The 14,464-nt window shown below is 40.2% G+C and overlaps 1 protein-coding gene across 1 annotated transcript in view; it reads right to left on the reverse strand.

Annotated features, from left to right (window-relative positions):
* Window positions 1-342: 342 nt before the first annotated feature.
* The window catches only part of FAM120A (family with sequence similarity 120A), a 64,576-nt gene continuing 50,454 nt past the window's right edge, over window positions 343-14,464 (reverse strand). The window contains 6 exon segments of the mRNA XM_044451113.1: window positions 343-2,227; window positions 3,455-3,551; window positions 5,719-5,860; window positions 7,776-7,913; window positions 10,164-10,347; window positions 11,263-11,472. Coding sequence (XP_044307048.1) covers window positions 1,916-2,227; window positions 3,455-3,551; window positions 5,719-5,860; window positions 7,776-7,913; window positions 10,164-10,347; window positions 11,263-11,472 — 1,083 coding nt within the window. The 3' untranslated portion in view covers window positions 343-1,915.

Raw genomic sequence — 14,464 nt, forward strand, 5'->3', positions numbered from 1 at the left:
TGACAGTCAGCAGATAAGAGTAAGTAATTCTTCCTCTATGCTTTATTATTCCCTTAAAAACATGCCCTGGACTTCTAAACTTTCACACTGAATTATTAAGCACAGGAATGCAAAGCTGCAGCCCAAAACAGCACCCTTAAATTTCCCACTTCTTGACTCCATAATGAGTAAAGTCTGATTGTGTCCTGGTTTTATTTTGTGTTTCCTGCTCTAAAATCACTGGCTACCTGTAAGTGGTCATCACAGTTTATGTCATCGAGTTTATGTTAAGGATTTCACACTGATGTGATCAGTATTAAAAGGTACCAGTAAAAGCTATAAGAACAAGACACTGCACAGCAATTTTATACTAAAAGAATAAAGATTTTTATTAAGCATTGTAAGTTGCATTCAATAGCCTTCAAATACACCACACCACAATCCATCTACAACCAATCAAACCCAACAGTAGTTCATTCTTGCACAATCCATGAGTTGGGGCAGAACTCCCTTCAACTTACATTAAGATACCTACTTAGCTCTTGCGGGCAGGGAATGGGGAATTACACCTCATTTCTGATCACTAATGTGTGATGAAGAGCATCAGGAGAATTATATGAAAACGAATATAAAGAAATGATTCTGATTTTGAAGTACATTAAGTTTGGAAACACTAACAAAAACATCAAAATGATACAGGTATATTTGCTTATACTAAATCCTTGATGGGAAAGTTCTCAAGAACAAGCCATTTGTTTCCTGCTACAGAAGGGGGGTATTTCTTGAAGATCAAAGCTTTTTTTTTGTTTTTCCACAGAATTTCATATTTGCTAATATGAAGGCATAAAACAGCAACAGAGAACAATAATGCATACAGCAATGAGTACACCAGGGTAACGTTGATATTCAAAACGGCTAGATAATTTTTTTGTTTTAGAATAAATGCAACAGAGGTCAATAATCACAAAATTTTAAGGTTAGAGCAAGATCAGTCAATGACTAAACATAGTTAACATCTTTTATAGGACTATTACTGATTATTAGCTTTTTTTGTTTTGCAAATGGGCACAGTACTTGTAAGAATGGAAGAAAGAGGACAAGAACATGCATAATATTAACTACACACTTTAAAAATTATGAACCATGCAGAAGTTTAGCTCAAATAGTAGTACTAATGGTCTACGTCTGATTCAAAACCACATAGTTCATTGATCACGGATGCATGGTATTAGTCACAAAAAGTATCAGAACACATTGTGTTTATTTTGAAAAGGTCATTTGCATCTTCTATGATTTCCAAGTTAAATCTATTTTAACTTGCTTGTAAAGTATGTATGATGTATATTTAAAATCAGCAGAACTCCAATATTACTCTATAATTTTTATTTTGATAGTTTGCATATTTTAAACATAAAAAGAAACACATCAACAGTGATGAATTTTAAGAAAAGAACTGTGGTTGTGCCTTTCCCCCCCATAATCATGAAATCAAAGCCTTAAGGAAAGCTTTGTGACACAGTAATGCAAAATCAAATATAATGGCATACATATGGTGCCAAGTACTAAAAATTATATTTTAAGCTATATATACTGAAAGACTGCCAAAATTTGTTTTTTTAATATATTTCAAGAAACAAAAACTACAAGCTTTTGTCATAACCAGTTTAAACTTTTGTGTATACTTCATTTTAAGTGCGGGAGTCAAATGCTCTTCATTCTCTTTCGTTTTGTTGTATTGTAGCATTTTGACTACAACTGGTTAAAACTAAAAATGTGTTCTTTAAATCTCTGACATCCAAGAGGGATCCGAATTTCCAAAGTCCTCATTTTTCTCTTACGGAAAGGAAAAAATGTACGTAACTGTAGGCTCTCTTTCTTTCCAGATATTCCTAATCCTGACCCTTCCAACATCCTTCACCCTCTATAAAAAATAAGTTTACTCTTCTTTTTTTAAGACAGTGGCCTCAAGAGCATCATCCTTATGGCAAACACTGTCTGCATTTAGTGCATTTAAGTGAGGATTTGTATTGCACATTTTAGAGTCATTACTCAAGGCACTTTCCGACTGGTTTGAAGCCCTGACGTCCACTGTATTCCCATTCATCTGGGAAGCTGGTTTCTCCTCATTCACTACTCCATTTTCAGCCAGGGACCCTTCTGACGACACAATGGAGGACTTAGATTCCTCCGATTTTGACTTAAGCTCTTTAGCCACTTCTTCTGCTGAAGCAGCATAAGGAGGTTTGCCCTAAGAAAGAAAAATTAGACACAGGAAGACATAGAATGTTATGGGAGTAGGTGAACACGTTGCTAATTGCTTAAGAAAATACTAAACTGCGCGCGCGCACGTGTGTGTGTGTACACACACACCAATTACTGCAACTGCGAGATGCAGAGTGCCTCCCACCCACAGTCTTTAGATTCCATGATCAATTTCCAAGGCCTTCCTTTCAGTGCCAACCTGAGGCCTTCTCAGTGATGGCCCCTCAACTGTGGAATGATCTTCCTACTGAGATCACCTGGCACCAGGATAAATGGGCAGTTCTAACAATGAAAGTATGTAAGGAATGGGATCCTGTATTCGGACCTGTATTGTTCACTTGTTTAAAAATTTATGAATTTTCTGTAGTGAGGAGCTGTGAAGTATTCCAATTTGCAGTTAACACCAGATTATTCAGGGAATAAGGAATGGTGGAGGAGTCTAAAAGGATTTATCTAACCCAAGTGAAAGAGCATTATTATAATGGCAAATGCAGCTCAATAAAACGGTACAGACTGGGACAAAAAAAATCCTAACTTCATATATGCACTAATGGGGTCTAAAGGCCAGTGACTGACCAAAATAAAGCTCAATGGAAAGGTTATCCTAGTTTGTGGTAACTGTGAAAAAGGGAAATCCATTATTAGAAATCATTAGGTAAGGAATTAAAAATAAAACTGCTAATACTATAATGCCTTTATACACATCTATTCTAAAAGCACTTTTGGAATGCTCTGTATAGTTTTGATTGCTGCAACCCTCAAAGGGTATTATGCAACAGGAAAACGGGATTAAATTTAATGATAAAGGCACCAGAGCCTCCTGACTTGGCTGTCACTTGCCAGAGGTGGCTTCTTCAAGCACCAGGAGTCCATTCCGGAAGGTCTGCATCCCAGGCAGAACCCAAAAGGGCACAGGCTGACTCATGCAGGTCCTTGCTAAGCCTCATGCAAGCCCCAGTCAAGTCTCTTTCCCCATCCAGAAAGCAGAAGAGTTTTAATTCTTCTCTGCACAAAGAAATAAAAAGGAGCTGGGACAAGGCAGATGAAATCAGGAAATGGTCTTCAGGTGTAAGGGCCAGCTCTCAGACATCATTTGCTTGGTCTGGTAGGGGGAATAACTGGCTTCCTAGACCAAAAGTAGGAGCTTCTCCTGCCCCTAAACTCATGTTACACATCTCTGACCTCAGTTTTTGTTAATGACACTTTCCAGTACCTGAATTGCTCCCTGGTTCTTGTAAGCTCTACCATAGTATCTTCCACCTCTTCCAAACGTTCTTATCACTGGAGTGGAAATAACTCCTCTAGGGCGCCTACACAAAATGAGAGACAAATTATAGACATATATAAACTTCAGAGATCTATTTCTAATTATAGATTTTCAGCTAAAGTGTATAGCAAGATTTCCCCTCTGCCTGAATACACTATGAACTTGTATTCCTGATCATAAGGCAGTTGTTTCTCAGTATCTTCAGGAGGCTGATGAATGATAAAACTACCATTAATTTTATTCATACATGAATATTTCTTTCACTTATATTTTGCACTTCCTAATCACACATTAACTTAGCAATCCAGAGATTGCAAGTTTGTTTGAATAGTAGTTGGAAAGTATTTTCATACTAGAACCTATATGATTTTACTGTCAAAAATATTATTAGAAGGGAAGGACTTTATTTGTAATTTTTAAATCAGTTTTGAGTGTATCATTGTGAAGTCTTAAGTAACTAGTTAGCAGTCAACTGCTTACTGCAAATTTTACTGGTTACACTCTATCCATTTCTGTTTTCACTTTGTTGCTGTATCATAATATACCTCTTCTTTAAAAATCCAGACAGATGGGAAGGTTCAGTTTTAAGTGGAAATTACAACTGAGAAAACAGGGTCTTTTTCATACAAACAATGGCAACTCGGTAAAAACTGCAGATACACAGTTTCTATTTCTTTTGTAGGTAGCTGTACTCACAGCAGCAACAGCAGCAGCAGTAGTAGTAATTATTAATAATACAATTACATTTCTATACCTCAAGACAGAACTCTCTGGGCGCCTCACTACATTTAAGTCATCCTGATTTCAACCAGACCCAACCCCACTTAGCTTCCAATAGCACTTCAGGCTATATGCAAAATAGGGCAGGGTTGTTGCAGGGGAGGAGTTCCGAGCAACAACTATCGGGAACTGGTTGGAGCTAGTGAGGTCTAGCACAGGCTGAAGAGTATCACCAAACTTGTTTAATGCCTCTTTCTCATTAAATACTGGTAATTCTCAATACTTCCATGTCCAGACAAAAACACAGGAGTGGTGAACCATGGATGAGAAGAGAGGCTCACATCCTAAAATGTCACTCCAAATGGGAACCTGCTGAACTCTGCATAGCTGTGGGCATCACCTGAAAATTTGGAAGCTGCAGCTTTGGTGCAGCTCGAGTTCTGACGGAACTGTTCCTTTTGGAAAACTTACAATCTGTTTCAAGGCTCACTTCAAAGTGCTGATGATCATTGATTTGGGTTCAGAACACTTGAAGGACCAGCTATGGCCACATGAAATTGCCAGTTGGACCTGATCACCTGAGTTGGCTCTTCTGCACAACCCACCTTCTGCAAGGTGGGTGGAATGTGGAGAAGACATTCCAAGCATCACAAGAGATCTGGAGCTCCAGAAACTTACAGCAGTCCTATTAATGACTTGCCTGGCTGATGGTATTTTTATCTATAAATATGTGAGCTTACTCATTGTGTTCCATTATTGTCTAATTGTTTTAGAGGTGTTATTTTAACAGGGTGGATGTTTTACAAGTGGGACCCTAAACAAAGCACAGCAATGTATTCCTGCCTCCTACCTGAGACAGAAGACTTGTGCCCTTCATGTCTCCCTGCGAGGAGGAGAGAAGTTCAAGAGAGGGAAAGGATATTCCCCTGCAGGACCTGCCTCCGCCATGCTATAAAGCAACGGAAGGCTTATTCTGGGGATGTGCCAGTCCTGAGCCCCAGCCTTCCACTGCATTAAGGCGGGCGTGAGAGTCCTGCAGAAGGGCCACGGTCGGCTTTGCCCTTGCCTACACGTACCCAAAGGATGTTTTTAAGCTGGAACATTGTCAGTCATTTTCAAACATCAAATACAGACATATGAGATGGGAGATCTAAGTCTCATTTCCCTGTGAGGGAACAGCTATAGAAAAATTTACTACTGTGTTAAGCCACTGGTGGCTATGTAATTATCAACTGGAGCACAGAATTCCTGTCCTCCCCTTCCAGGCAGGGGTCACTCCATCATGTAAGAAAATGGCTGCTTGACACCTCTGCTGCAGGTTGCCGTGTGCTTAGCAACTCAGAAGTACCACTCCCGGGGGGGCGGGGGGGGTACCAATCAAATCAAGTATGCTATCGAATTCACAATGGGTTGTAATCTCTTTCCTGCTTAACTGGGTTCCAAGGTTAATTCCAAGATGAAAAAGCGAATGGGAGGACATTTCTGCTTACCCTCTTGTTGGTCCACCAACAGAAACCACCTGTAAAGGAAAGGGCCCTCTCCCTCCTCGACCACGTCTGCTTCCTGCCCAGTGGCCTACCACAGTGCCAGCTATTTCGAGTTTCCCTCCCTGAGAAGGAATGGGTTGGACACCTGAACAAAGATCAAAAAATAAAGATGGTTCCTTGCAACAGCAATCTAAAGAATGAAAAAGGCAAATATATTGGTTATCCTTGCAAAATAGCACTCCTGAGGTGCGGGTGCTCAACATGTATGCAGGTATTAAAACTTCTGCAAAAGCTTTGTGTTCTTTAAATTGATTAAATTGTCCCATGGTAACTTTATCAGCATTGTAATTTAAGATACCCTGCTGAATACTAGGATTCCAAGCCACACGCCTGCCCTGGATTGAGTCTTGTTGAGATTAGTGAAACAGTAATACAAATGCAAGCTTAATCTTAAACTTGAGTCTAATTAACTCAGGGGAACCGAGCTCACAACTGGGTACTGGACAGCAATCCAAAATATGGGACAATCTGCACAATGTGGGCTTATGTTCTCAAACAAAACTAGAACAAGTGATTTCTAAAATGTATGGCTTGAATCCAACAGTGTCTTAAACTAGTGGAGAGGCACTTAAAGAAAATGCTGGCAATACTCCTCTCCTGCATGGCCATCTGTGCCTGGGTGCAGCTGAGGGATATACAGGGCAGGCAGGAAACTTCCCATTGTATGAAACGAGTTCCACTCATGCTTCTCTGGAACCAGCCCACTTTATGGTTTGCTATCGCCATCCCAGGCAGTCAATGATCTTTATTACCCCTCCCACCAATTCCTGACAGCTAGCCCAGCTTGCTTACAACTAGGCTGCTAGGACCCACAAATCTAAACTTCCAAAATGGCTAATGTTTAAAACACCATGAAAACATTAGTCTTCATCATCTTTGTACTTAACTCAACTATGAATGGTCATATACATTGACAGTTTTATCAATTAATGCTACCTCCATTATTATAAGTGATCTAAGAAAGGAAGATTAGTTGGACATAGCTTCATCAGTCAATAGCAATGAAAGAGTTACTGATGGCCAGAAGCAGTGTAGCTACAAATTGGGTGACAGTGTGAACACTCTAATTTCTATGGCACTAGCAAAGTCAAGGAAGTCCATTCTTCTGAGTGCTCTGCCATCAGCTCAGCTGAGAGCCAAAAGCGGTGATTCTTAGCTAAAGCCCTGAAGTTACAGAGCACATAGGAATTTGTTGGCAGTGATTAAAATACAGGCATTTCCTGATCCGCTTTTGTTGTTGTTGTTGTTAACAAGGTGAGGAAATTGGAAACCCCCTTTCAAAGTAGCACATGCTCCATTTCTTTAAATATGAACTCATGCAGCACACGTAAGAATGCAACAGCAGCAATATTAAGGAACTTTTCCTGTCACTGCTATTTTGCACAATTTATCGCCATCTAGTTTCAAAACAAGAAAAGTGTTAAGTACGCACACTATCTTATAGAAGTAGCTAATACAGAGAGTTAAAATGAATGTTTAAAGTTCTATAGATCCTGTGTGATGTGGTGGTTAGAGTGCTGGACTAGGGACCCAGAAGATCCAAGTTCTAGTCTCTGCTCAGCCATGAAACTCATTGGGTGACTTCAGCCAGTCACAGACTCTCAGCCCAACCTACCTCACAGGGTGGTGGTTGTTTTGGATGATAAAATGGAGCTATGTAAGTCACCTTGGATTCCTCACCAGAGGAAAAAGAGGTGAGATATAAATGCAGTGTGGAAATAACCGTGATAGTAATACTACTACTACTGGTAGTCTTATTCTAGACAAAGACATGGGGCAACTGTAATTGGTCACAAGACTTGAGAGATGTTTAGCAGATTAACAGCAGTTAGTGAATAATGGAGACAGCCATTTGAGGAGGTTGCAGAGGCATTGACAATTGCAGACAGTTAAGGGTGGGAAAGAAAGGAAACCGGGCCCTGGTGAGAAGCCTCAGGCCCAAGGTGAGATGGAGGAGGCTATTGCTGTAAGCTCTCAGAAAAGGGGTTTGGTATAATTACCGCCCTGAAACTTGCTAGTCCTGTTGCTGTCATTGCCAGAGAAGGCTCCAGAGTGTCCTCCTGCAGCAGCCACCCGGAAGGCCCGATAGGCGCCTGTTGCTACTGTTTCCCCATAAGGGCCTCCAAAGCCATAGACTCCTGTGAGACCCGGGGTAAAAGAGACAGGGGAGAACTGTGAGGGGAAGGGGGACATGTAAGCATTCCCCCAAAAGACGCGTGGGTGATTCTGTAGCCAAAACAAAATCAACATGGAAATCCCATTGCCCAGCCAGAAATGGACGAATGTGCAGGATTTGTGAACAGCTGATGAAGGTTCAGTTGTACAGGATCTTCTCTGGAATCAGAAGCTGCAACCTGGCCTGTAATCTACCTGAACCACTATAGGTAACTCCAGCCCTAAGGTTGTGGCAACTAAACCTCCACAAATGTGAGCACATTTAACAAGCTTCACATTTAACAAGCTTCACACTACAACAGATCTTACTTATTTATACAACCTCTCAATTGTGTTATGAACGTGAATACCAGCAGTTTCCAGCCAGGCACCCTCAGATGTTCTAGACTACAGTTCCCATGATTAAGGATAATGGGGACTCTGGTGCACACATCTGAGGAAGGGCATCACAGTAGAGAAGGCTTTACTAGATTATCTTCCATGCTGGCAAATACAGAGAGGCAGGCACCCATTCCGAAAGAAAGCACTACAGATGCCTGGAAGGCAAGCAGTGCCCTGCCTTTGAAAACAGAGGCAGGTAGGCCACACCTAAAAAAACATTTTAATTCTGTTGAATATTTAATATGGTCTTCTCTAATCTTCAATACTATCCCTTTCCATGAATTTTGAGATATGTTTGTATAAGGTGATCTGTTTAAAGAACCTGCTAATATGCAACGTCTTTTCTTTTGCTTAAGTTTTTCCCAGTCAAAGGGCTGGGTTTATGATTGCATTTCAAATACTTAATACTGCTCACATATGTAAGCACACTCTGTATTAGGTCCAATACAAATAATGATACAAATAGCCATAGCAGCTCTGTTGGGTGAAACGCTACACACTGGGTAGATCTGCGTGTCACACGAAACTACCCTGCAACTAAATCATGGTCAGTTGGTCAGTTGCTGACAGTATGTCTGGCCACTGGTTGGGGCTTGCCATGGCTTAGGCTTATTCTCCTTTTCCCCCTCAGTTGTCCATGTGGCTCAGGCATATATTCTTTGCGGCAAATTCTGTTTTGTCTCCTCATCCTGGCCTCCTTTCCATTCCAATGCTACTGCTTTGTGATCTCCCAGCTTTTCTTTTTCAGGGCCTTAGAAATGTGCAACTATGTGTCAAGTATTTTCAGTTTGTTTTTTGCTGGCCTTCACACATGCATTCTTACGGCTGTGTGATATAAGTAGTCTTGCCCATCCTCGTGTTTTTGTTGTCAAAAGGCAGCAGCAACAAACAATTACACTGGCAAGAGCAGGACAATTTATCAGCTAATTTGCACTCAGTTGTGAAGGTTGGGGGAAAGGAGGAACCCAGTGACACAATTCAAACATGGGAAGGAAAAGCCAAAGGATTGAGAAGACCAACAGATCTCCAAAGCAGCTAGAGTTGGAGAAGTGTTGAAAAGGTGGGCAATTTTGAGAAATGTCTGTTCTACACTTAACAGGGAGAAACAGTGTCCTTTCCTCTATTCAGTATTCCTTTCGCATTTCTCCCCATTTCGGGTGCTTCTGTATTGTAGAGGGACTGGTTCCCTCCTTTCCCTTGGTATTATTTCCTCCCAGTCCTTCATAATCTGTACACAAATTAACCAACAAGCAATCCAATCTTGTAAATTTCCCTGTATGTCACCCTGCCTACTTCCCCACAACTTCTTTGACAGCTGAAACAAATAAAGTAATTGAGCAGACAAGACTACTCATACTGGACAGCTGTAAAAGCACACTTGCTAAAGACCAACCAACCAACCAACCAACCAATAAATAAATAAATAAATAACCCCAAATGCATATTTTTGAGGCACCAAAATCAAACAAGCAAAAGCTGGAGAACCAGGGAGGTTCTTTCAAAGTGTTGTTTTGGCAGAACTGGAAGGGCAGTCACCAGTGAGATCACAAAAAGTGGGTGGCACAAGCATTTTTGCTGCTCTTGCTGAGGGATCCTGTAACCAATTCCAAGCCACAATAAAATTGGTCTCACAGGTTTAGAAAATAGAACAACACATAATGGGCAAGAATAACCCATTAATAAGTGATTGATTCTCACCATGGCTCGTTGCTGAAAAATACGCCACCCCACAGACAATGCTCCTGGTTCAGACAACATGACATGGCTTGCGGACCATGGTAAGTCGTCATGTTGTGCAAGCCTAGCCACTCATGACAATGAAGCACACTTACCAGCAAAGCCTCTGCCCCTGCCCTGAGGTGGTGGAATTGGCCCAAAGTGCCGAGGGTATACAGAAGCTGGATAGAAAGGCATGGCAGGTGGTGGTGGGAAAGAGAGCGGGTGGTTCTGCCGGGAGAAATTTAGGCCTTCAAGGATGCTCTGACGCATCTTCTCAACCTTGGCAGCTTGTTCGGCCTACAATGAAGAACATGGTACCAACATATTTCCATTATAAGAGAGCAAACCCTAAGTATGTTCATGTGCCTGTTTTCTTTTGCACTTACTTTTAAATGACACAGTACTGACTGCAACAGCTAGACTAAATTTTCCTTAGTTTATTCCCCAAAAAAGAATGATTTAAAACAGATCTTGTAAATGCTATATCTTCAATTCATATGCACTGGACAATGCAGACATGTTCATTTTCTAAGTGGAATCAACCTATTCTTTATAGAATTCAGAACAGCAGGTACTTGATAAATGCTAACTTTAATCCTATGGGACACCAGAAGAAGAAAAGAAAACAATAGGCACCAAGTTCCAACCAAGAAAAGAAAAAGGAAAAAAAACCCCCACACCTGCCTCCTAGTTAACAGAGTGGGTAGACTTTACCCTCCGGCCCACTGGGTGGTAATAGTTATGGAAAAGTATTGTTCCACTAAATAAATGTATTTATAAATAAACAAATGCAGCTATTACTATATGATGGTTCCCTAAAGCAAGATTCAGTGACCTCTTCCTTTTCCATCAAATATACTACTCTACACCACTATTAATTAAAACTTATCCCTTGATGCAACTAAGCTTACCAACATGGAGCACGCAGCATTCAACTGAGCTCTGGGTCTTTTGCAGAGCTCATCCAGTACGGTTTGCCAGACACTATATTTACACACGCAAATATATTGCTAACTGGACTTTTGGAGAAAAGCCTCCCAAACGACATCAAGTTCATTACCAAGGCAATGTTAATTTCATTATATATCGTATGTTATGGATTTTTCATTATATTTTATTTGTTCATTTTTTTCAAAGATGAAAAACTGGGAGATGAAACTTCAGCAGTTTCAAGTGGTAAGAAGCATAATACACATCTCAGAAGAAACATACCTGACCATCACAGAGGTCAATGAGGGGAACTTTCTCCCGGCTTGCTTTGATGAGCTTGGTCTGGAACAGCTTCCCATCAAAGTACATCCATGGACAACAATGCTCCCATGGAATGGGCTGCCCGCAAGCATCATTTGCAAACAATGCCATGTCAACACCACTCATAAATAATGCTGACAGCTGAATTCCTCGAGGATCTAGATTTTCAATCTTGTAAGACAGAAAGAAAACTTCAGGTGATTACATACTATAAAGTTCCAAACTTGCAAGCTTATTTTAAAACATAACACACATTAGAATAAAAGAACATGTTATTTTAAGAACTGATTGGCTCTATTCACTCTTTAGAGATAAAGCCATATGGCTTTGCACGCCATTTAAAGACTTAATGAAATAAGTCTGTGGAGTTAAAGCTTACATTTCTCTGTCTTAGATTCCCAATAGACATAAACTTCAAATCCATAACAATGTAAGTACATTTGAGAAAAGTATTTTAAAACTAAACCACTGCTGCAAAGCCACAGCAAAAGTGGGCTATCTGGATGTCTCTATTTCCTTTTCGATGCCCAGTTCTCCTTGAGAAGGCACAAGGCTCACGTGCTCCCTCCTTCATCACAGGAAAACTACATGGTTGAATTTAGAAAGCCCAGGATTGTTTGGCTTGTTTAAAAGAGAGTTTGTCATCCCCACCGAAGTCATAGGTTATTTTCTCTCTGTGCTGATAGAAGCTAGAGAAGAAGAGCTCCCCAATCAAGTGAGAAAGAACAAAGAATGTGGTTTCAAGAAAGAAATACTTAAGAACTAATCCCATAGGAAAAAGGAAAAAACTTGATTAGTAACATGTACTGTGGAAAGCAGAGATGTGGATTAGCCCAATTAACAGAATAGCAAATGACAGCCGTAAAATTAAAAAAACTTCAATAAAATAATTTATTTTAGTCTATTTAGAATATACTAAATTTAGTAGTAAAATTAGTATATTCAAAATTAGTATATTCTGTTTAGTATATTCTAAACAGACTTTGAAAAACCCTGCTTCATACAGTTTGGGAGGTAGAAAAGGTAGCATGTTTCAAATATCCCCTGAAAACACACTCTTTCTCCAAGGTTTTCCCTGGCTTGCAATTAATCATGCTGCTCCATCTTACTGTTCCTTGTATAACTCTGTATGGTTATTACAACTGGAATTGTTTTTAATATTGTATTTTACATATGATTTTAATAGATATGTGTGAGCTGCTTATTATAATTAGTGGTGTACTAGTATAACAAGAACATTTCGAGGTATTAATATTTAGAACATTAATAAACTTAATGCATGTCTTTGTATTAAAGAGGAAAACTGGTCTGGGTCTGTTGCACTTGAATGCCTTAATGAAGAGGCATTATACTTCCTCAAGCAGGGGTAGATAAGCTCCTTTCTTACACTGGCTACCTTTACTACAGGGCCAGGCTTAAGGTTTGGTCCTAGTGCCTAAAGCCCTAAACAGCTGGGGACCAGGACACTTGAGAGAGTACATCGGTCCCTACGAGCCTGTCCAGTCAGTTAGGGAATGGGATGGCATGCTCCAGGTGGCTCTCCGTGTATCCACTTCATTTCTCTGGAACTTGCTACCTCTGGAAATCCGGTAGGAGCCAACAACATATTGCTTTGGCCGACACCTCCTGGAAGCTGATCTCAGGAAGACTTCCTGAACTTATCAGCCATGGCTTTTATCATATTTTAACATTTTGTTTTTAACGTATTATTTTGCTATTGGCAATGCAATCTAGATGGCTGTAGGACAGCTTCAATTCCCAGCTATGAGAGTCATTTATTTAATTCAGGTTTTGTACTGCCCTATAGGCTCTCTGGGAAGTTTAATGAAATTAAAATTAAACAAAAGTTTAAAAGACACAGAGACAAAGATTAATTTAAAAGAACAAAACCAAAGTTGCAATTGCAGTTATTCAGCAACGAAGTACAGCAGTGATACAGAATAAAATGGGCTATTCTAGTTGAAAATCATTGCCTGCATCACCAAGGTTGTAAATGCAACCTCAGATATAGGCTTTTGGGGGTGTTCCAGGGAGAAGGAAGGTGGAGAGGTCCTTGGTAGTGCCTCTGCTTCCTTCAGGCTCACTCCAAGATGATGCGGGTGGACAACCAAAATGGGCCTTTCAAGTGCTTTGCAGAGGGAGATGACCAGTCAACCTTTGTTTCCATACTCCTCTAACCTTGCATAGGATGCCCACAATCCTCCAAGTTCTGAGGATTATGGGCATCCTGATTAGATTGTGCCCTTAGCTGTTTTATCTTGTATTGTTCACCAGTCCAAAATCTCCGTATCTGCATATGGAACAGTATTTAAAACTTACAATAAATGAAAAAAGGAACTCCCAAGATAAATAAACTAGATCCAGATGCAAAAAAGACACAGAGTTCAAATTAAAGAATTCTGAGCCCAGGAATTTATTTTGAATATCACAACTGAATGAAGTGCATAGTCCTTCCACATAAAAATCCATTCCCAATTACCTCAGGCTTTGGTTGGTGTCACTGCAATTTACAGCAGTGAGGGGCCAATTTGCTCTGCTATTATTACGTATTTGGGCATCAGAAATCCTTACCAGTCTACTGCAAATCATCCAAAAATCTACCTTCTGCTCACTAAGAAAATGAGCAGCTGCTAAAAGTTATAATTAACAGTACTGAGTGGATAATCCACTGATCAATATGAAACAGGGCCCAATATCCTATTTTGTCTGTGTTTAGAGAATCTAGCTAAGTTCAGTACAGTTTTGTGATACCTGAAAGAAAGTCATCCACACATATAGAGTTAGATCCCAAGTTCAAATAATTGCCCCTCTAGTATTCGAGAGGGGAGATTTTGATAGTTGTACTGCCAAACAATCTGTTCTGAAGGGTCTGACAACACTTTGGTACAACATAAAAAGGTGGTCAGGGGGAAATTATAGGAAGTATTATAAGCAGCCCTTTCACACAGACACAATAGTGCATTAGTACCATTAACCTGTATCTTCAAGTGGGAAACTGGTCATAAATAAAAGTCAGCACAAACTTCTCAAGCAGATTGGGTGGTTAGGTTATGGAGCAGCAGCCATAAGGTCAAATCTCAGTGTGAATCTGCTTTGTCTATTAAGTACTCAGAAAATATTGCTAAGCAAGCTCATCCTGAATGTATCAGGGCGGCAATAGATA

Source organism: Varanus komodoensis, unplaced genomic scaffold, assembly GCF_004798865.1.
Source record: "Varanus komodoensis strain SLA01 unplaced genomic scaffold, ASM479886v1 scaffold6_2, whole genome shotgun sequence".
NCBI lineage: Eukaryota > Metazoa > Chordata > Lepidosauria > Squamata > Varanidae > Varanus > Varanus komodoensis.